We start from the raw sequence: 22,821 nt of genomic DNA on the forward strand, positions 1-22,821 counted from the left end.
GCATTCGGCTTCACCAGGAGGCAAGGCTGTGGTTGACAGCAGGAAAAGCGGCAGGAACACCTCTAATGCGCAAAAGCGCGGAGTGTGAGACATGTTGACAGTGATTGTCCCGCGCCCACTGAAGAAACTGTCGCACTGGCGCCTTCTTATATCGACTGTGGTTGGTGACGTCATCGTAGACTTGGATGATGCGCAGAAGGCGGAGATGACGAGCGGAGCAGTACAGTAGGGGTAGTGCGGTTGATAGCAGAGCGGCGTCAATGGTATCGGGCTGGAAAGGCATTCGGCTTCACCAGGAGGCAAGGCTGTGGTTGACAGCAGGAAAAGCGGCAGGAACACCTCTAATGCGCAAAAGCGCCGAATGTGAGACATGTTGACAGTGATTGTCCCGCGCCCACTACATGGCCATGGTCCACTCCTGTGGTGACGCTGGCAGCGGCTTACGCGCCGAACAGTCTGCGCGCGTCGCCGTCTCAAGGTGAGTTGGCCGATGAAGATCTGATGATTTCAGCATATCCCACATGTGGACATGCTTTCCATTCACCGGTGGGATGACAAAGGCTATCCCGAAATGGTCGATGCTGCTCTTGGCGCCATGAAAACACAGACTAAGGGCGAGCAGCACAATGAAGACGAGAGGATTAGTGCACCACATACTAGTAGTGCCACCGTGCCCGGCGCCGATGTAATGCCCGTGCAGGTTATATATGGTCCACTCCTGTGGTGACGCTGGCAGTGGCTTACAGCCGAACAGTCTGCGCACGTCGCCGTCTCAAGGTGAGTTGGCCGATGAAGATCTGATGATTTCAGCGTATCCCACATGTGGACATGCTTTCCATTCACCGGTAGGATGACAAAGGCTATACCGAAATGGTCGATGCTGCTCTTGGCGCCATGAAAACAAAGACTAAGGGCGAGCTGCACAATGAAGACAAGAGGATTAGTGCACCACATACTAGTAGTGCCACCGTGCCCGCTGCCGATGTAATGCCCGTGCAGGTTATATATGGTCCACTCCTGTGGTGACGCTGGCAGTGGCTTACGCGCCGAACAGTCTGCGCACGTCGCCGTCTCAAGGTGAGTTGGCCGATGAAGATCTGATGATTTCAGCATATCCCACATGTGGACATGCTTTCCATTCACCGGTGGGATGACAAAGGCTATACCGAAATGGTCGATGCTGCTCTTGGCGCCATGAAAACACAGACTAAGGGCGAGCTGCACAATGAAGACAAGAGGATTAGTGCACCACATACTAGTAGTGCCACCGTGCCCGCTGCCGATGTAATGCCCGTGCAAGTTATATATGGTCCACTCCTGTGGTGACGCTGGCAGTGGCTTACAGCCGAACAGTCTGCGCACGTCGCCGTCTCAAGGTGAGTTGGCCGATGAAGATCTGATGATTTCAGCGTATCCCACATGTGGACATGCTTTCCATTCACCGGTAGGATGACAAAGGCTATACCGAAATGGTCGATGCTGCTCTTGGCGCCATGAAAACAAAGACTAAGGGCGAGCTGCACAATGAAGACAAGAGGATTAGTGCACCACATACTAGTAGTGCCACCGTGCCCGCTGCCGATGTAATGCCCGTGCAGGTTATATATGGTCCACTCCTGTGGTGACGCTGGCAGTGGCTTACGCGCCGAACAGTCTGCGCACGTCGCCGTCTCAAGGTGAGTTGGCCGATGAAGATCTGATGATTTCAGCATATCCCACATGTGGACATGCTTTCCATTCACCGGTGGGATGACAAAGGCTATACCGAAATGGTCGATGCTGCTCTTGGCGCCATGAAAACACAGACTAAGGGCGAGCTGCACAATGAAGACAAGAGGATTAGTGCACCACATACTAGTAGTGCCACCGTGCCCGCTGCCGATATAATGCCGGTGCAGGTTATATATGGTCCACTCCTGTGGTGACGCTGGCAGTGGCATGCAGTGGCATGACAAAGGCTATACCGAAATGGTCGATGCTGCTCTTGGCGCCATGAAAACACAGACTAAGGGCGAGCTGCACAATGAAGACAAGAGGATTAGTGCACCACATACTAGTAGTGCCACCGTGCCCGCTGCCGATGTAATGCCCGTGCAAGTTATATATGGTCCACTCCTGTGGTGACGCTGGCAGTGGCTTACGCGCCGAACAGTCTGCGCACGTCGCCGTCTCAAGGTGAGTTGGCCGATGAAGATCTGATGATTTCAGCGTATCCCACACGTGGAGATGCTTTCCATTCACCGGTGGGATGACAAAGGCTATGCTGAAATGGTCGATGCTGCTCTTGGCGCCATGAAACCATAGACTAAGGGCGAGCTGCACAATGAAGACGAGAGGATTAGTTCACCACATACTAGGAGTGCCACCGTGCCCGGTGCCGATGTAATGCCCGTGCAGGTTATATATGGTCCACTCCTGTGGTGACGCTGGCAGTGGCTTACGCGCCGAACAGTCTGCGCGCGTCGCCGTCTCAAGGTGAGTTGGCCGATGAAGATCTGATGATTTCAGCGTATCCCACATGTGGACATGCTTTCCATTCACCGGTGGCATGACAAAGGCTATCCCGAAATAGTCGATGCTGCTCTTGGCGCCATGAAAACACAGACTAAGGGCGAGCTGCACAATGAAGACGAGAGGATTAGTGCACCACATACTAGTAGTGCCGCCGTGCCCGCTGCCGATGTAATGCCCGTGCGGATTATACATGGCCCACACCTCTGGTGACGCTGGCAGCGGCTTACGCGCCGAACAGTCTGCGCGCGTCGCCGTCTCAAGGTGAGTTGGCCGATGAAGATCTGATGATTTCAGCGTATCCCACATGTGGACATGCTTTCCATTCACCGGTGGGATGACAAAGGCTATCCCGAAATGGTCGATGCTGCTCTTGGCGCCATGAAAACACAGACTAAGGGCGAGCTGCACAACGAAGACGAGAGGATTAGTGCACCGCATACTAGTAGTGCCACCGTGCCCGCTGCCGATGTAATGCCCGTGCAGGTTATATATGGTCCACTCCTGTGGTGACGCTCGCAGCGGCTGACGCGCCGAACAGTCTGCCCACGTTGCCGTCTCAAGGTGAGTTGGCCGATGAAGATCTGATGATTTCAGCGTATCCCACACGTGGACATGCTTTCCATTCACCGGTGGGATGACGAAGGCTATACCAAAATGGTCGATGCTGCTCTTGGCGCCATGAAAACACAGACTAAGGGCGAGCTGCACAATGAAAACGAGAGGATTAGTGCACCACCTACTACTAGTGCCGCCGTGCCCGCTGCCGATGTAATGCCCGTGCAGGTTATATATGGCCCACTCCTGTGGTGACGCTCGCAGCGGCTTACGCGCCGAACAGTCTGCGCACGTCGCCATCTCAAGGTGAGTTGGCCGATGAAGATCTGATGATTTCAGCGTATCCCACACGTGGACATGCTTTCCATTCACCGGTGGGATGACAAAGGCTATCCCGAAATGGTCGATGCTGCTCTTGGCGCCATGAAAACACAGACTAAGGGCGAGCTGCACAATGAAGACGAGAGGATTAGTGCACCACCCACTAGTAGTGCCACCGTGCCCGCTGCCGATGTAATGCCCGTGCAGGTTATATATGGTCCACTCCTGTGGTGACGCTGGCAGTGGCTTACGCGCCGAACAGTCTGCGCACGTCGCCGTCTCAAGGTGAGTTGGCCGATGAAGATCTGATGATTTCAGCGTATCCCACATGTGGACATGTTTCCATTCACCGGTGGGATGACAAAGGCTATACCAAAATGGTCGATGCTGCTCTTGGCGCCATTAAAACACAGACTAAGGGCGAGCTGCACAATGAAGACGAGAGGATTAGTGCACCACCTACTAGTAGTGCCGCCGTGCCCGCTGCCGATGTAATGCCCGTGCAGGTTATATATGGCCCACTCCTGTGGTGACGCTCGCAGCGGCTTACGCGCCGAACAATCTGCGCACGTCGCCGTCTCAAGGTGAGTTGGCCGATGAAGATCTGATGATTTCAGCGTATCCCACACGTGGAGATGCTTTCCATTCACCGGTGGGATGACAAAGGCTATGCTGAAATGGTCGATGCTGCTCTTGGCGCCATGAAACCATAGACTAAGGGCGAGCTGCACAATGAAGACGAGAGGATTAGTGCACCACATACTAGGAGTGCCACCGTGCCCGGTGCCGATGTAATGCCCGTGCAGGTTATATATGGTCCACTCCTGTGGTGACGCTGGCAGTGGCTTACGCGCCGAACAGTCTGCGCGCGTCGCCGTCTCAAGGTGAGTTGGCCGATGAAGATGTGATGATTTCAGCGTATCCCACATGTGGACATGCTTTCCATTCACCGGTGGCATGACAAAGGCTATCCCGAAATAGTCGATGCTGCTCTTGGCGCCATGAAAACACAGACTAAGGGCGAGCTGCACAATGAAGACGAGAGGATTAGTGCACCACATACTAGTAGTGCCGCCGTGCCCGCTGCCGATGTAATGCCCGTGCGGATTATACATGGCCCACACCTCTGGTGACGCTGGCAGCGGCTTACGCGCCGAACAGTCTCCGCACGTCGCCGTCTCAAGGTGAGTTGGCCGATGAAGATCTGATGATTTCAGCGTATCCCACATGTGGACATGCTTTCCATTCACCGGTGGGATGACAAAGGCTATCCCGAAATGGTCGATGCTGCTCTTGGCGCCATTAAAACACAGACTAAGGGCGAGCTGCACAATGAAGACGAGAGGATTAGTGCACCACCTACTAGTAGTGCCACCGTGCCCGCTGCCGATGTAATGCCCGTGCAGGTTATATATGTTCCACTCCTGTGGTGACGCTGGCAGTGGCTTACGTGCCGAACAGCCTGCGCACGTCGTCGTCTCAAGGTGAGTTGGCCGATGAAGATCTGATGATTTCAGCGTATCCCACACGTGGACATGCTTTCCATTCACCGGTGGGATGACAAAGGCTATCCCGAAATGGTCGATGCTGCTCTTGGCGCCATGAAAACACAGACTAAGGGCGAGCTGCACAATGAAGACGAGAGGATTAGTGCACCACACACTAGTAGTGCCACCGTGCCCGCTGCCGATGTAATGCCCGTGCAGGTTATATATGGTCCACTCCTGTGGTGACGCTGGCAGTGGCTTACAGCCGAACAGTCTGCGCACGTCGCCGTCTCAAGGTGAGTTGGCCGATGAAGATCTGATGATTTCAGCGTATCCCACATGTGGACATGCTTTCCATTCACCGGTGGGATGACAAAGGCTATCCCGAAATAGTCGATGCTGCTCTTGGCGCCATGAAAACACAGACTAAGGGCGAGCTGCACAATGAAGACGAGAGGATTAGTGCACCACATACTAGTAGTGCCGCCGTGCCCGCTGCCGATGTAATGCCCGTGTGGGTTATACATGGCCCACTCCTCTGGTAACGCTGCCAGCGGCTTACGCGCCGAACAGTCTGCGCACGTCGCCGTCTCAAGGTGAGTTGGCCGATGAAGATCTGATGATTTCAGCATATCCCACACGTGGACATGCTTTCCATTCACCGGTGGGATGACGAAGGCTATACCAAAATGGTCGATGCTGCTCTTGGCGCCATGAAAACACAGACTAAGGGCGAGCTGCACAATGAAAACGAGAGGATTAGTGCACCACCTACTACTAGTGCCGCCGTGCCCGCTGCCGATGTAATGCCCGTGCAGGTTATATATGGCCCACTCCTGTGGTGACGCTCGCAGCGGCTTACGCGCCGAACAGTCTGCGCACGTCGCCATCTCAAGGTGAGTTGGCCGATGAAGATCTGATGATTTCAGCGTATCCCACACGTGGACATGCTTTCCATTCACCGGTGGGATGACAAAGGCTATCCCGAAATGGTCGATGCTGCTCTTGGCGCCATGAAAACACAGACTAAGGGCGAGCTGCACAATGAAGACGAGAGGATTAGTGCACCACCCACTAGTAGTGCCACCGTGCCCGCTGCCGATGTAATGCCCGTGCAGGTTATATATGGTCCACTCCTGTGGTGACGCTGGCAGTGGCTTACGCGCCGAACAGTCTGCGCACGTCGCCGTCTCAAGGTGAGTTGGCCGATGAAGATCTGATGATTTCAGCGTATCCCACATGTGGACATGTTTCCATTCACCGGTGGGATGACAAAGGCTATACCAAAATGGTCGATGCTGCTCTTGGCGCCATTAAAACACAGACTAAGGGCGAGCTGCACAATGAAGACGAGAGGATTAGTGCACCACCTACTAGTAGTGCCGCCGTGCCCGCTGCCGATGTAATGCCCGTGCAGGTTATATATGGCCCACTCCTGTGGTGACGCTCGCAGCGGCTTACGCGCCGAACAATCTGCGCACGTCGCCGTCTCAAGGTGAGTTGGCCGATGAAGATCTGATGATTTCAGCGTATCCCACACGTGGAGATGCTTTCCATTCACCGGTGGGATGACAAAGGCTATGCTGAAATGGTCGATGCTGCTCTTGGCGCCATGAAACCATAGACTAAGGGCGAGCTGCACAATGAAGACGAGAGGATTAGTGCACCACATACTAGGAGTGCCACCGTGCCCGGTGCCGATGTAATGCCCGTGCAGGTTATATATGGTCCACTCCTGTGGTGACGCTGGCAGTGGCTTACGCGCCGAACAGTCTGCGCGCGTCGCCGTCTCAAGGTGAGTTGGCCGATGAAGATGTGATGATTTCAGCGTATCCCACATGTGGACATGCTTTCCATTCACCGGTGGCATGACAAAGGCTATCCCGAAATAGTCGATGCTGCTCTTGGCGCCATGAAAACACAGACTAAGGGCGAGCTGCACAATGAAGACGAGAGGATTAGTGCACCACATACTAGTAGTGCCGCCGTGCCCGCTGCCGATGTAATGCCCGTGCGGATTATACATGGCCCACACCTCTGGTGACGCTGGCAGCGGCTTACGCGCCGAACAGTCTCCGCACGTCGCCGTCTCAAGGTGAGTTGGCCGATGAAGATCTGATGATTTCAGCGTATCCCACATGTGGACATGCTTTCCATTCACCGGTGGGATGACAAAGGCTATCCCGAAATGGTCGATGCTGCTCTTGGCGCCATTAAAACACAGACTAAGGGCGAGCTGCACAATGAAGACGAGAGGATTAGTGCACCACCTACTAGTAGTGCCACCGTGCCCGCTGCCGATGTAATGCCCGTGCAGGTTATATATGGTCCACTCCTGTGGTGACGCTGGCAGTGGCTTACGTGCCGAACAGCCTGCGCACGTCGTCGTCTCAAGGTGAGTTGGCCGATGAAGATCTGATGATTTCAGCGTATCCCACACGTGGACATGCTTTCCATTCACCGGTGGGATGACAAAGGCTATCCCGAAATGGTCGATGCTGCTCTTGGCGCCATGAAAACACAGACTAAGGGCGAGCTGCACAATGAAGACGAGAGGATTAGTGCACCACACACTAGTAGTGCCACCGTGCCCGCTGCCGATGTAATGCCCGTGCAGGTTATATATGGTCCACTCCTGTGGTGACGCTGGCAGTGGCTTACAGCCGAACAGTCTGCGCACGTCGCCGTCTCAAGGTGAGTTGGCCGATGAAGATCTGATGATTTCAGCGTATCCCACATGTGGACATGCTTTCCATTCACCGGTGGGATGACAAAGGCTATCCCGAAATAGTCGATGCTGCTCTTGGCGCCATGAAAACACAGACTAAGGGCGAGCTGCACAATGAAGACGAGAGGATTAGTGCACCACATACTAGTAGTGCCGCCGTGCCCGCTGCCGATGTAATGCCCGTGTGGGTTATACATGGCCCACTCCTCTGGTAACGCTGCCAGCGGCTTACGCGCCGAACAGTCTGCGCACGTCGCCGTCTCAAGGTGAGTTGGCCGATGAAGATCTGATGATTTCAGCATATCCCACATGTGGATATGCTTTCCATTCACCGGTGGGATGACAAAGGCTATACCGAAATGGTCGATGCTGCTCTTGGCGCCATGAAAACACAGACTAAGGGCGAGCTGCACAATGAAGACAAGAGGATTAGTGCACCACATACTAGTAGTGCCACCGTGCCCGCTGCCGATGTAATGCCCGTGCAAGTTATATATGGTCCACTCCTGTGGTGACGCTGGCAGTGGCTTACGCGCCGAACAGTCTGCGCACGTCGCCGTCTCAAGGTGAGTTGGCCGATGAAGATCTGATGATTTCAGCGTATCCCACACGTGGACATGCTTTCCATTCACCGGTGGGATGGCAAAGGCTATGCCGAAATGGTCGATGCTGCTCTTGGCGCCATGAAACCACAGACTAAGGGCGAGCTGCACAATGAAGACGAGAGGATTAGTGCACCACATACTAGTAGTGCCACCGTGCCCGCTGCCGATGTAATAGCCGTGCAGGTTATATATGGTCCACTCCTGTGGTGACGCTGGCAGTGGCTTACGCGCCGAACAGTCTGCGCACGTCGCCGTCTCAAGGTGAGTTGGCCGATCAAGATCTGATGATTTCAGCGCATCCCACATGTGGACATGCTTTCCATTCACCGGTGGGATGACGAAGGCTATCCCGAAATGGTCGATGCTGCTCTTGGCGCCATGAAAACACAGACTAAGGGCGAGCTGCACAATGAAGACGAGAGGATTAGTGCACCACATACTAGTAGTGCCGCCGTGCCCGCTGCCGATGTAATGCCCGTGCAGGTTATATATGGTCCACTCCTGTGGTGACGCTGGCAGTGGCTTACGTGCCGAACAGTCTGCGCACGTCGTCGTCTCAAGGTGAGTTGGCCGATGAAGATCTGATGATTTCAGCGTATCCCACACGTGGACATGCTTTCCATTCACCGGTGGGATGACAAAGGCTATCCCGAAATGGTCGATGCTGCTCTTGGCGCCATGAAAACACAGACTAAGGGCGAGCTGCACAATGAAGACGAGAGGATTAGTGCACCACACACTAGTAGTGCCACCGTGCCCGCTGCCGATGTAATGCCCGTGCAGGTTATATATGGTCCACTCCTGTGGTGACGCTGGCAGTGGCTTACAGCCGAACAGTCTGCGCACGTCGCCGTCTCAAGGTGAGTTGGCCGATGAAGATCTGATGATTTCAGCGTATCCCACATGTGGACATGCTTTCCATTCACCGGTGGGATGACAAAGGCTATCCCGAAATAGTCGATGCTGCTCTTGGCGCCATGAAAACACAGACTAAGGGCGAGCTGCACAATGAAGACGAGAGGATTAGTGCACCACATACTAGTAGTGCCGCCGTGCCCGCTGCCGATGTAATGCCCGTGCGGGTTATACATGGCCCACTCCTCTGGTAACGCTGCCAGCGGCTTACGCGCCGAACAGTCTGCGCACGTCGCCGTCTCAAGGTGAGTTGGCCGATGAAGATCTGATGATTTCAGCATATCCCACATGTGGACATGCTTTCCATTCACCGGTGGGATGACAAAGGCTATACCGAAATGGTCGATGCTGCTCTTGGCGCCATGAAAACACAGACTAAGGGCGAGCTGCACAATGAAGACAAGAGGATTAGTGCACCACATACTAGTAGTGCCACCGTGCCCGCTGCCGATGTAATGCCCGTGCAAGTTATATATGGTCCACTCCTGTGGTGACGCTGGCAGTGGCTTACGCGCCGAACAGTCTGCGCACGTCGCCGTCTCAAGGTGAGTTGGCCGATGAAGATCTGATGATTTCAGCGTATCCCACACGTGGACATGCTTTCCATTCACCGGTGGGATGGCAAAGGCTATGCCGAAATGGTCGATGCTGCTCTTGGCGCCATGAAACCACAGACTAAGGGCGAGCTGCACAATGAAGACGAGAGGATTAGTGCACCACATACTAGTAGTGCCACCGTGCCCGCTGCCGATGTAATAGCCGTGCAGGTTATATATGGTCCACTCCTGTGGTGACGCTGGCAGTGGCTTACGCGCCGAACAGTCTGCGAACGTCGCCGTCTCAAGGTGAGTTGGCCGATCAAGATCTGATGATTTCAGCGCATCCCACATGTGGACATGCTTTCCATTCACCGGTGGGATGACGAAGGCTATCCCGAAATGGTCGATGCTGCTCTTGGCGCCATGAAAACACAGACTAAGGGCGAGCTGCACAATGAAGACGAGAGGATTAGTGCACCACATACTAGTAGTGCCACCGTGCCCGCTGCCGATGTAATAGCCGTGCAGGTTATATATGGTCCACTCCTGTGGTGACGCTGGCAGTGGCTTACGCGCCGAACAGTCTGCGAACGTCGCCGTCTCAAGGTGAGTTGGCCGATCAAGATCTGATGATTTCAGCGCATCCCACATGTGGACATGCTTTCCATTCACCGGTGGGATGACGAAGGCTATCCCGAAATGGTCGATGCTGCTCTTGGCGCCATGAAAACACAGACTAAGGGCGAGCTGCACAATGAAGACGAGAGGATTAGTGCACCACATACTAGTAGTGCCGCCGTGCCCGCTGCCGATGTAATGCCCGTGCGGGTTATACATGGCCCACTCCTCTGGTAACGCTGCCAGCGGCTTACGCGCCGAACAGTCTGCGCACGTCGCCGTCTCAAGGTGAGTTGGCCGATCAAGATCTGATGATTTCAGCGCATCCCACATGTGGACATGCTTTCCATTCACCGGTGGGATGACGAAGGCTATCCCGAAATGGTCGATGCTGCTCTTGGCGCCATGAAAACACAGACTAAGGGCGAGCTGCACAATGAAGACGAGAGGATTAGTGCACCACATACTAGTAGTGCCGCCGTGCCCGCTGCCGATGTAATGCCCGTGCAGGTTATATATGGTCCACTCCTGTGGTGACGCTGGCAGTGGCTTACAGCCGAACAGTCTGCGCACGTCGCCGTCTCAAGGTGAGTTGGCCGATGAAGATCTGATGATTTCAGCGTATCCCACATGTGGACATGCTTTCCATTCACCGGTGGGATGACAAAGGCTATCCCGAAATAGTCGATGCTGCTCTTGGCGCCATGAAAACACAGACTAAGGGCGAGCTGCACAATGAAGACGAGAGGATTAGTGCACCACATACTAGTAGTGCCGCCGTGCCCGCTGCCGATGTAATGCCCGTGCGGGTTATACATGGCCCACTCCTCTCGTGACGCTGCCAGCGGCTTACGCGCCGAACAGTCTGCGCACGTCGCAGTCTCAAGGTGAGTTGGCCGATGAAGATCTGATGATTTCAGCATATCCCACATGTGGACATGCTTTCCATTCACCGGTGGGATGACAAAGGCTATACCGAAATGGTCGATGCTGCTCTTGGCGCCATGAAAACACAGACTAAGGGCGAGCTGCACAATGAAGACGAGAGGATTAGTGCACCACATACTACAGGTTTTCCCGCTCAATTTAATCCAAGCGCCAGCCAATTTAATCCGAGCGCTAGTCAATTTAATCTAAGCTCCAGTCAATTTAATCAAAGTGCCAGTGATTTTAATCCGAGCGCCAGTCAATTTAATCCAAACGCCACTCAATTTAATCCAAACGCCAGCCGAAATAATCCAAGCGCCAGTGAATTTAATCCAGGCACAACGGAATTCAAGAACCTTTGGATTTCAAGACTTCTGAAAATTTGCGAACATATTATGAGTTAACACCTTGAACATGAAAGAGCGCGGTGGTAAACCAGTAGCTATCCTGCCACGGGACTAACGACAACTTCTGGAGGTTTTGAAGCGAAAAGCGCGAGCCGACGTATTTCGGAATTGGCTCCGTGAGCGTGTTCGGAGGCGAATTGGCTCCGTAAGCGTGTTCGGAGTTGAATTGGCTCCATAAGCGTGTTCGGAGTCGACGCAGGTGGCCACTGCCCCGCGCTATGCGTCATCGTTTGACGTTCGCCGCAAGCGCGTGTTTATCACGGAGGCCGACTATATAACCGCTTGGTAGGGTATAGGCGTGCGCATTCAAGATGGCACCTCCCAGTTATTAAACTTGTATTGCCATTTGACTCAATTTTAATTTGATACGCGAGACTTTAGGCTGCAAGAAGTACGAAAACAAAGAACTGAGCTTGTCACTAGTGATCACTACTCACCCTTCACTATCAGGTAGCAATGGTAGCAGACCAAATGCTCAGTGATCGTAAATGAGCATAATTGGATCATTGTTTCAAGGTTTCATTTGACATGCACGACGCTATGAACACCGAACAGAGCTTATCGCTAGTGATCATTAATGGCTCTGCGATGTAAATTAGCAATGTTGACTGATTTAAACTCTCATTTATTGACACTTTCATTTATACCATTCACGGCGTGCCTGAACGATGGCTCTGACCATCAAACTACACAAAGTGATTCTTCATCACTAAAGTGAATCAATCTTAGTATTTCCTATAGTTATCAAATTATAGTTAGTGAATAGCCGTTTCACATCTATCATAACCATTTAATATCTATCACGCTATTCTGCATAAAAATTCGAGAACATCGCAGTGAGCGCATCACTGGGGATGACTAAAAACTCGGCGGTATCTGTTAGTAGTGGTAACGCAAAAGTACTCATCGTGCTACAGCTTCATTGATAGTACTGACGGCACCCACGAGGGAAAGCTGCCTCAGGGATAGTAAAATAGGTGAATAATATTCACCAGTGACTTAAGTATACGAGTTTATAGTAGGCATAGTGAGTCACTCGTTTCATCGTGTTTCATTGGATGTATATGACGTCATGTTTCACAAAACTATAAGAACCCCGAACATCGCATTGTATTTCACTTGTGATCACTAGTGGCTTCACCATATCAGTTATGCTATTAAATGGTATTCATGACTGTTTCAGCGGTACCGATGACAAGGTCTTTGATTGGAGGCTGCGGATATAGCAGTAGAATAGTGAATCGTATTCGCTAGCGACCGAAGCCTCCCAGCGAGGGCCTAATAATTATCATCGAATCAAACTTTATTGTATCGTTTGATAGCCATGACCAAATCGAATGTGTACCATTAACTCGACGTACTCATGCTGACGTTTCCTCTCAAATAATTCGGAGAATGTTCATCTTCTGTGTCGCTTTCATAACGAAGTAGAAAATAAAAAAAAAATATTCGCTGGGGCTTAGCTAAGCTTAAGCCTGGATATCTCCAAGCGAAAAGGTTCGGTGATGCTTATGGTTTACCTTATGGTTATGCTTTATGATTTAGCCTATGGGTATGCTTACGGTTTCACTTATGGATATGCTTCGTTTAGCCTATGGTTATGCTATACGTGTGCCTTGTGTAGTTATGCAAATTGATTATCAATTATATATACCATGAGTTATGCAGGATTATTAAACTTCTTTATTCATCACTGTTGGGCACATCGCCTTGCGATTTCTCTACAGCCATAAACACAGCTCTCTGTATCAGTAGCATCATTCTCTTCTCCTTCCATGTTGAATGCGCACGCCTATACCCTACCAAGCGGTTATATAGTCGGCCTCCGTGATAAACACGCGCTTGCGGCGAACGTCAAACGATGACGCATAGCGCGGGGCAGTGGCCATCTGCGTCGACTCCGAACACGCTTATGGAGCCAATTCGACTCCGAACACGCTCACGGAGCCAATTCACCTGCGAACACGCTCACGGAGCCAATTCACCTGCGAACACGCTCACGGAGCCAATTCCGAATTACGCCGGCCCGCGCGCTGCGCAGTGTTGACTATACCGTAGTGAAGCTTTTCGCTTCAAAACCTCCAGAATCGTTAGTCCCGTTGCAGGATAGCTACTGGTTTACCACCGCGCTCTTTCATGTTCGAGGTGTTAACTCATAATATGTTCGCAAATTTTCAGAAGTCTTGAAATGCAAAGGTTCTTGAATTCCGTTGTGCCTGGATTAAATTCATTGGCGCTTGGATTATATCGGCTGGCGTTTGGATTAAATTGAGTGGCGTTTGGATTAAATTGACTGGCGCTCGGATTAAAATCACTGGCACTTGGATTAAATTGACTGGCGCTTAGATTAAATTGACTGGCGCTCGGATTAAATTGACTGGCGCTTGGATTAAATTGAGCGGGAAAACCTGTAGTAGTGCCACCGTGCCCGCTGCCGATGTAATAGCCGTGCAGGTTATATATGGTCCACTCCTGTGGTGACGCTGGCAGTGGCTTACGCGCCGAACAATCTGCGCACGTCGCCGTCTCAAGGTGAGTTGGCCGATGAAGATCTGATGATTTCAGCGTATCCCACACGTGGACATGCTTTCCATTCACCGGTGGGATGACAAAGGCTATACCAAAATGGTCGATGCTGCTCTTGGCGCCATGAAAACACAGACTAAGGGCGAGCTGCACAAAGAAGACGAGAGGATTAGTGCACCGCATACTAGTAGTGCCACCGTGCCCGCTGCCGATGTAATGCCCGTGCAGGTTATATATGGTCCACTCCTGTGGTGACGCTCGCAGCGGCTTACGCGCCGAACAGTCTGCCCACGTTGCCGTCTCAAGGTGAGTTGGCCGATGAAGATCTGATGATTTCAGCGTATCCCACACGTGGACATGCTTTCCATTCACCGGTGGGATGACGAAGGCTATACCAAAATGGTCGATGCTGCTCTTGGCGCCATGAAAACACAGACTGAGGGCGAGCTGCACAATGAAGACGAGAGGATTAGTGCACCACATACTAGTAGTGCAACCGTGCCCGCTGCCGATGTAATGCCCGTGCAGGTTATATATGGTCCACTCCTGTGGTGACGCTGGCAGTGGCTTACGCGCCGAACAGTCTGCGCACGTCGCCGTCTCAAGGTGAGTTGGCCGATGAAGATCTGATGATTTCAGCGTATCCCACATGTGGACATGCTTTCCATTCACCGGTGGGATGACAAAGGCTATACCAAAATGGTCGATGCTGCTCTTGGCGCCATGAAAACACAGACTAAGGGCGAGCTGCACAATGAAGACGAGAGGATTAGTGCACCACCTACTAGTAGTGCCGCCGTGCCCGCTGCCGATGTAATGCCCGTGCAGGTTATGTATGGCCCACTCCTGTGGTGACGCTCGCAGCGGCTTACGCGCCGAACAATCTGCGCACGTCGCCGTCTCAAGGTGAGTTGGCCGATGAAGATCTGATGATTTCAGCGTATCCCACATGTGGACATGCTTTCCATTCACCGGTGGGATGACAAAGGCTATACCGAAATGGTCGATGCTGCTCTTGGCGCCATGAAAACGCAGACTAAGGGCGAGCTGCACAATGAAGACGAGAGGATTAGTGCACCACATACTAGTAGTGCCACCGTGCCCGCTGCCGATGTAATGCCCGTGTAGGTTATATATGGTCCACTCCTGTGGTGACGCTGGCAGTGGCTTACGCGCCGAACAGTCTGCGCACGTCGCCGTCTCAAGGTGAGTTGGCCGATGAAGATCTGATGATTTCAGCGTATCCCACATGTGGACATGTTTCCATTCACCGGTGGGATGACAAAGGCTATACCAAAATGGTCGATGCTGCTCTTGGCGCCATGAAAACACAGACTAAGGGCGAGCTGCACAATGAAGACGAGAGGATTAGTGCACCACCTACTAGTAGTGCCGCCGTGCCCGCTGCCGATGTAATGCCCGTGCAGGTTATATATGGCCCACTCCTGTGGTGACGCTCGCAGCGGCTTACGCGCCGAACAATCTGCGCACGTCGCCGTCTCAAGGTGAGTTGGCCGATGAAGATCTGATGATTTCAGCGTATCCCACATGTGGACATGCTTTCCATTCACCGGTGGGATGACAAAGGCTATACCGAAATGGTCGATGCTGCTCTTGGCGCCATGAAAACGCAGACTAAGGGCGAGCTGCACAATGAAGACGAGAGGATTAGTGCACCACATACTAGTAGTGCCACCGTGCCCGCTGCCGATGTAATAGCCGTGCAGGTGATATATGGTCCACTCCTGTGGTGACGCTGGCAGTGGCTTACGCGCCGAACAGTCTGCGCACGTCGCCGTCTCAAGGTGAGTTGGCCGATGAAGATCTGATGATTTCAGCGTATCCCACATGTGGACATGCTTTCCATTCACCGGTGGGATGACAAAGGCTATACCAAAATGGTCGATGCTGCTCTTGGCGCCATGAAAACACAGACTAAGGGCGAGCTGCACAATGAAGACGAGAGGATTAGTGCACCACCTACTAGTAGTGCCGCCGTGCCCGCTGCCGATGTAATGCCCGTGCAGGTTATATATGGCCCACTCCTGTGGTGACGCTCGCAGCGGCTTACGCGCCGAACAATCTGCGCACGTCGCCGTCTCAAGGTGAGTTGGCCGATGAAGATCTGATGATTTCAGCGTATCCCACATGTGGACATGTTTTCCATTCACCGGTGGGATGACAAAGGCTATACCGAAATGGTCGATGCTGCTCTTGGCGCCATGAAAACGCAGACTAAGGGCGAGCTGCACAATGAAGACGAGAGGATTAGTGCACCACATACTAGTAGTGCCACCGTGCCCGCTGCCGATGTAATGCCCGTGTAGGTTATATATGGTCCACTCCTGTGGTGACGCTGGCAGTGGCTTACGCGCCGAACAGTCTGCGCACGTCGCTGTCTCAAGGTGAGCTGGCCGATGAAGATCTGATGATGTCAACGTATCCCACACGTGGACATGCTTTCCATTCACCGGTGGGACGACAAAGGCTATCCCGAAATGGTCGATGCTGCTCTTGGCACCATGAAAACACAGACTAAGGGTGAGCTGCACAATGAAGACGAGAGGATTAGTGCACCACCTACTAGTAGTGCCGCCGTGCCCGCTGCCGATGTAATGCCCGTGCAGGTTATATATGGTCCACTCCTGTGGTGACGCTGGCAGTGGCTTACGCGCCGAACAGTCTGCGCACGTCGCCGTCTCAAGGTGAGTTGGCCGATGAAGATCTGATGATTTCAGCGTATCCCACATGTGGACATGCTTTCCATTCACCGGTGGGATGACAAAGGCTATGCCAAAATGGTCGATGCTGCTCTTGGCGCCATGAAAACACAGACTGAGGGCGAGCTGCACAATGAAGACGAGAGGATTAGTGCACCACATACTAGTAGTGCCACCGTGCCCGCTGCCGATGTAATGCCCGTGCAGGTTATATATGGTCCACTCCTGTGGTGAGGCTCGCAGCGGCTTACGCGCCGAACAGTCTGCACACGTCGCCGTCTCAAGGTGAGTTGGACGATGAAGATCTGATGATTTCAGCGTATCCCACACGTGGACATGCTTTCCATTCACCGGTGGGATGACAAAGACTATACCAAAATGGTCGATGCTGCTCTTGGCGCCATGAAAACACAGACTAAGGGCGAGCTGCACAATGAACACGAGAGGATTAGTGCACCACCTACTAGTAGTGCCGCCGTGCCCACTGCCGATGTAATTCCCGTGCAAGTTATATATGGCCCACTCCTGTGGTGACGCTCGCAGCGGCTTACGCGCCGAACAGTCTGCGCACGTCGCCGTCTCAAGGTGAGTTGGCCGATGACGATCTGATGATTTCAGCGTATCCCACATGTGGACATGCTTTCCATTCACCGGTGGGATGACAAAGGCTATGCCAAAATGGTCGATGCTGCTCTTGGCGCCATGAAAACACAGACTAAGGGCGAGCTGCACAATGAAGACGAGAGGATTAGTGCACCACCTACTAGTAGTGCCGCCGTGCCCACTGCCGATGTAATGCCCGTGCAGGTTATATATGGCCCACTCCTGTGGTGACGCTCGCAGCGGCTTACGCGCCGAACAGTCTGCGCACGTCGCCGTCTCAAGGTGAGTTGGCCGATGACGATCTGATGATTTCAGCGTATCCCACACGTGGACATGCTTTCCATTCGCCGGTGGAATGACAAAGGCTATCCCGAAATGGTCGATGCTGCTCTTGGCGCCATGAAAACACAGACTAAGGGCGAGCTGCACAATGAAGACGAGAGGATTAGTGCACCACCTACTAGTTTTGCCGCCGTGCCCGCTGCCGATGTAATGCCCGTGCAGGTTATATATGGTCCACTCCTGTGGTGACGCTGGCAGTGGCTTACGCGCCGAACAGTCTGCGCACGTCGCCGTCTCAAGGTGAGTTGGCCGATGCCGATCTGATCATTTCAGCGTATCCCACATGTGGACATGCTTTCCATTCACCGGTGGGATGACAAAGGCTATGCCAAAATGGTCGATGCTGCTCTTGGCGCCATGAAAACACAGACTAAGGGCGAGCTGCACAATGAAGACGAGAGGATTAGTGCACCACCTACTAGTAGTGCCACCGTGCCCGCTGCCGATGTAATGCCCGTGCAGGTTATATATGGCCCACTCCTGTGGTGACGCTCGCAGCGGCTTACGCGCCGAACAGTCTGCGCACGTCGCCGTCTCAAGGTGAGTTGGCCGATGACGATCTGATGATTTCAGCGTATCCCACACGTGGACATGCTTTCCATTCGCCGGTGGAATGACAAAGGCTATCCCGAAATGGTCGATGCTGCTCTTGGCGCCATGAAAACACAGACTAAGGGCGAGCTGCACAATGAAGACGAGAGGATTAGTGCACCACATACTAGTAGTGCCACCGTGCCCGCTGCCGATGTAATAGCCGTGCAGGTGATATATGGTCCACTCCTGTGGTGACGCTGGCAGTGGCTTACGCGCCGAACAGTCTGCGCACGTCGCCGTCTCAAGGTGAGTTGGCCGATGAAGATCTGATGATTTCAGCGTATCCCACATGTGGACATGCTTTCCATTCACCGGTGGGATGACAAAGGCTATACCAAAATGGTCGATGCTGCTCTTGGCGCCATGAAAACACAGACTAAGGGCGAGCTGCACAATGAAGACGAGAGGATTAGTGCACCACCTACTAGTAGTGCCGCCGTGCCCGCTGCCGATGTAATGCCCGTGCAGGTTATATATGGCCCACTCCTGTGGTGACGCTCGCAGCGGCTTACGCGCCGAACAATCTGCGCACGTCGCCGTCTCAAGGTGAGTTGGCCGATGAAGATCTGATGATTTCAGCGTATCCCACATGTGGACATGTTTTCCATTCACCGGTGGGATGACAAAGGCTATACCAAAATGGTCGATGCTGCTCTTGGCGCCATGAAAACACAGACTAAGGGCGAGCTGCACAATGAAGACGAGAGGATTAGTGCACCACCTACTAGTAGTGCCGCCGTGCCCGCTGCCGATGTAATGCCCGTGTAGGTTATATATGGCCCACTCCTGTGGTGACGCTCGCAGCGGCTTACGCGCCGAACAATCTGCGCACGTCGCCGTCTCAAGGTGAGTTGGCCGATGAAGATCTGATGATTTCAGCGTATCCCACATGTGGACATGCTTTCCATTCACCGGTGGGATGACAAAGGCTATACCGAAATGGTCGATGCTGCTCTTGGCGCCATGAAAACGCAGACTAAGGGCGAGCTGCACAATGAAGACGAGAGGATTAGTGCACCACATACTAGTAGTGCCACCGTGCCCGCTGCCGATGTAATAGCCGTGCAGGTGATATATGGTCCACTCCTGTGGTGACGCTGGCAGTGGCTTACGCGCCGAACAGTCTGCGCACGTCGCCGTCTCAAGGTGAGTTGGCCGATGAAGATCTGATGATTTCAGCGTATCCCACATGTGGACATGCTTTCCATTCACCGGTGGGATGACAAAGGCTATACCAAAATGGTCGATGCTGCTCTTGGCGCCATGAAAACACAGACTAAGGGCGAGCTGCACAATGAAGACGAGAGGATTAGTGCACCACCTACTAGTAGTGCCGCCGTGCCCGCTGCCGATGTAATGCCCGTGCAGGTTATATATGGCCCACTCCTGTGGTGACGCTCGCAGCGGCTTACGCGCCGAACAATCTGCGCACGTCGCCGTCTCAAGGTGAGTTGGCCGATGAAGATCTGATGATTTCAGCGTATCCCACATGTGGACATGTTTTCCATTCACCGGTGGGATGACAAAGGCTATACCGAAATGGTCGATGCTGCTCTTGGCGCCATGAAAACGCAGACTAAGGGCGAGCTGCACAATGAAGACGAGAGGATTAGTGCACCACATACTAGTAGTGCCACCGTGCCCGCTGCCGATGTAATGCCCGTGTAGGTTATATATGGTCCACTCCTGTGGTGACGCTGGCAGTGGCTTACGCGCCGAACAGTCTGCGCACGTCGCTGTCTCAAGGTGAGCTGGCCGATGAAGATCTGATGATGTAAACGTATCCCACACGTGGACATGCTTTCCATTCACCGGTGGGACGACAAAGGCTATCCCGAAATGGTCGATGCTGCTCTTGGCGCCATGAAAACACAGACTAAGGGTGAGCTGCACAATGAAGACGAGAGGATTAGTGCACCACCTACTAGTAGTGCCGCCGTGCCCGCTGCCGATGTAATGCCCGTGCAGGTTATATATGGTCCACTCCTGTGGTGACGCTGGCAGTGGCTTACGCGCCGAACAGTCTGCGCACGTCGCCGTCTCAAGGTGAGTTGGCCGATGAAGATCTGATGATTTCAGCGTATCCCACATGTGGACATGCTTTCCATTCACCGGTGGGATGACAAAGGCTATGCCAAAATGGTCGATGCTGCTCTTGGCGCCATGAAAACACAGACTGAGGGCGAGCTGCACAATGAAGACGAGAGGATTAGTGCACCACATACTAGTAGTGCCACCGTGCCCGCTGCCGATGTAATGCCCGTGCAGGTTATATATGGTCCACTCCTGTGGTGAGGCTCGCAGCGGCTTACGCGCCGAACAGTCTGCACACGTCGCCGTCTCAAGGTGAGTTGGACGATGAAGATCTGATGATTTCAGCGTATCCCACACGTGGACATGCTTTCCATTCACCGGTGGGATGACAAAGACTATACCAAAATGGTCGATGCTGCTCTTGGCGCCATGAAAACACAGACTAAGGGCGAGCTGCACAATGAACACGAGAGGATTAGTGCACCACCTACTAGTAGTGCCGCCGTGCCCACTGCCGATGTAATGCCCGTGCAAGTTATATATGGCCCACTCCTGTGGTGACGCTCGCAGCGGCTTACGCGCCGAACAGTCTGCGCACGTCGCCGTCTCAAGGTGAGTTGGCCGATGACGATCTGATGATTTCAGCGTATCCCACATGTGGACATGCTTTCCATTCACCGGTGGGATGACAAAGGCTATGCCAAAATGGTCGATGCTGCTCTTGGCGCCATGAAAACACAGACTAAGGGCGAGCTGCACAATGAAGACGAGAGGATTAGTGCACCACCTACTAGTAGTGCCGCCGTGCCCACTGCCGATGTAATGCCCGTGCAGGTTATATATGGCCCACTCCTGTGGTGACGCTCGCAGCGGCTTACGCGCCGAACAGTCTGCGCACGTCGCCGTCTCAAGGTGAGTTGGCCGATGACGATCTGATGATTTCAGCGTATCCCACACGTGGACATGCTTTCCATTCGCCGGTGGAATGACAAAGGCTATCCCGAAATGGTCGATGCTGCTCTTGGCGCCATGAAAACACAGACTAAGGGCGAGCTGCACAATGAAGACGAGAGGATTAGTGCACCACCTACTAGTTTTGCCGCCGTGCCCGCTGCCGATGTAATGCCCGTGCAGGTTATATATGGTCCACTCCTGTGGTGACGCTGGCAGTGGCTTACGCGCCGAACAGTCTGCGCACGTCGCCGTCTCAAGGTGAGTTGGCCGATGCCGATCTGATCATTTCAGCGTATCCCACATGTGGACATGCTTTCCATTCACCGGTGGGATGACAAAGGCTATGCCAAAATGGTCGATGCTGCTCTTGGCGCCATGAAAACACAGACTAAGGGCGAGCTGCACAATGAAGACGAGAGGATTAGTGCACCACCTACTAGTAGTGCCACCGTGCCCGCTGCCGATGTAATGCCCGTGCAGGTTATATATGGCCCACTCCTGTGGTGACGCTCGCAGCGGCTTACGCGCCGAACAGTCTGCGCACGTCGCCGTCTCAAGGTGAGTTGGCCGATGACGATCTGATGATTTCAGCGTATCCCACACGTGGACATGCTTTCCATTCGCCGGTGGAATGACAAAGGCTATCCCGAAATGGTCAATGCTGCTCTTGGCGCCATGAAAACACAGACTAAGGGCGAGCTGCACAATGAAGACCAGAGGATTAGTGCACCGCATGTTAGTGGTGCCGCCATGCCCACCCGTATCTGTATCTCATATAAAGTCCAGCTGGAACGAAATTTCACTTCGGCTAAGTTGGCTATAAATTAGTAGCGTATATGCTCTCATAGCAATTTTGGCACAGACGCAGGGCTGGTAATTGTCTCATTTTGACTTTTTTTTATTTTTAACCCAGCAAGTATCACATAAGAAGACGGCGCTTGCACACCGTAGTTAGCGGATATGACGCAAGCCCCAAACGTATTCTCAATGTATTGAGTTAGCTTATTCTCATTGTTTTGAATTCCGCGTCATTACAGCGAGTGGCGTTCATGTCAGTTTCGGTATGGATAGCTTCTATTTTTCTAGCTTAATCTAGCACCCCCTCGTGTTTCAAGCGTTTTGCGCGAAGGTTATTCTTGCCTACGCTTTCTGAAACAAGTCTATTTTTGCTGCCCATAATTTTGATGCTGTTGGTCTTCAAAGCAATAAAACATAATTTAAGTTGCAAGGCACAGTAATTTTTTTTAAAGCGAAGCTTTCTTTCCCTCTCCCTTCGACTTTCTCACTGCTGCTGCTGCTGTGGGCTGCCGCTGTCGCGCACATCGCGACGGGGCTGGTTCAGAGCGATAATTGGCGCGAGTAATAGAGAAAAGGCGACGGGAGAAACTCGTTTTCCCCCCACCGCGTTGAATGTGCACAATACCCTCTGGAT

General features: G+C 53.0%; 1 protein-coding gene across 1 annotated transcript; it reads left to right on the top strand.

The window, feature by feature from the left end:
• The first annotated feature begins 401 nt into the window (after nt 1-401).
• On the top strand, nt 402-20,179 carry LOC139059489 (uncharacterized). The gene is made up of 17 exons (XM_070537915.1): nt 402-478; nt 701-777; nt 1,000-1,077; nt 1,599-1,676; nt 2,398-2,475; nt 2,998-3,075; nt 3,598-3,675; nt 4,197-4,274; nt 4,797-4,874; nt 5,996-6,073; nt 6,595-6,672; nt 7,195-7,272; nt 8,694-8,771; nt 14,671-14,748; nt 14,971-15,048; nt 17,970-18,047; nt 20,070-20,179. Exons 1-17 carry the CDS (start codon nt 402-404, stop codon nt 20,177-20,179), a joined length of 1,356 nt encoding a protein of 451 aa, XP_070394016.1.
• Nucleotides 20,180-22,821: the final 2,642 nt, after the last annotated feature.

Source organism: Dermacentor albipictus, chromosome 4, assembly GCF_038994185.2.
Source record: "Dermacentor albipictus isolate Rhodes 1998 colony chromosome 4, USDA_Dalb.pri_finalv2, whole genome shotgun sequence".
In the NCBI taxonomy this organism is placed as follows: domain Eukaryota; kingdom Metazoa; phylum Arthropoda; class Arachnida; order Ixodida; family Ixodidae; genus Dermacentor; species Dermacentor albipictus.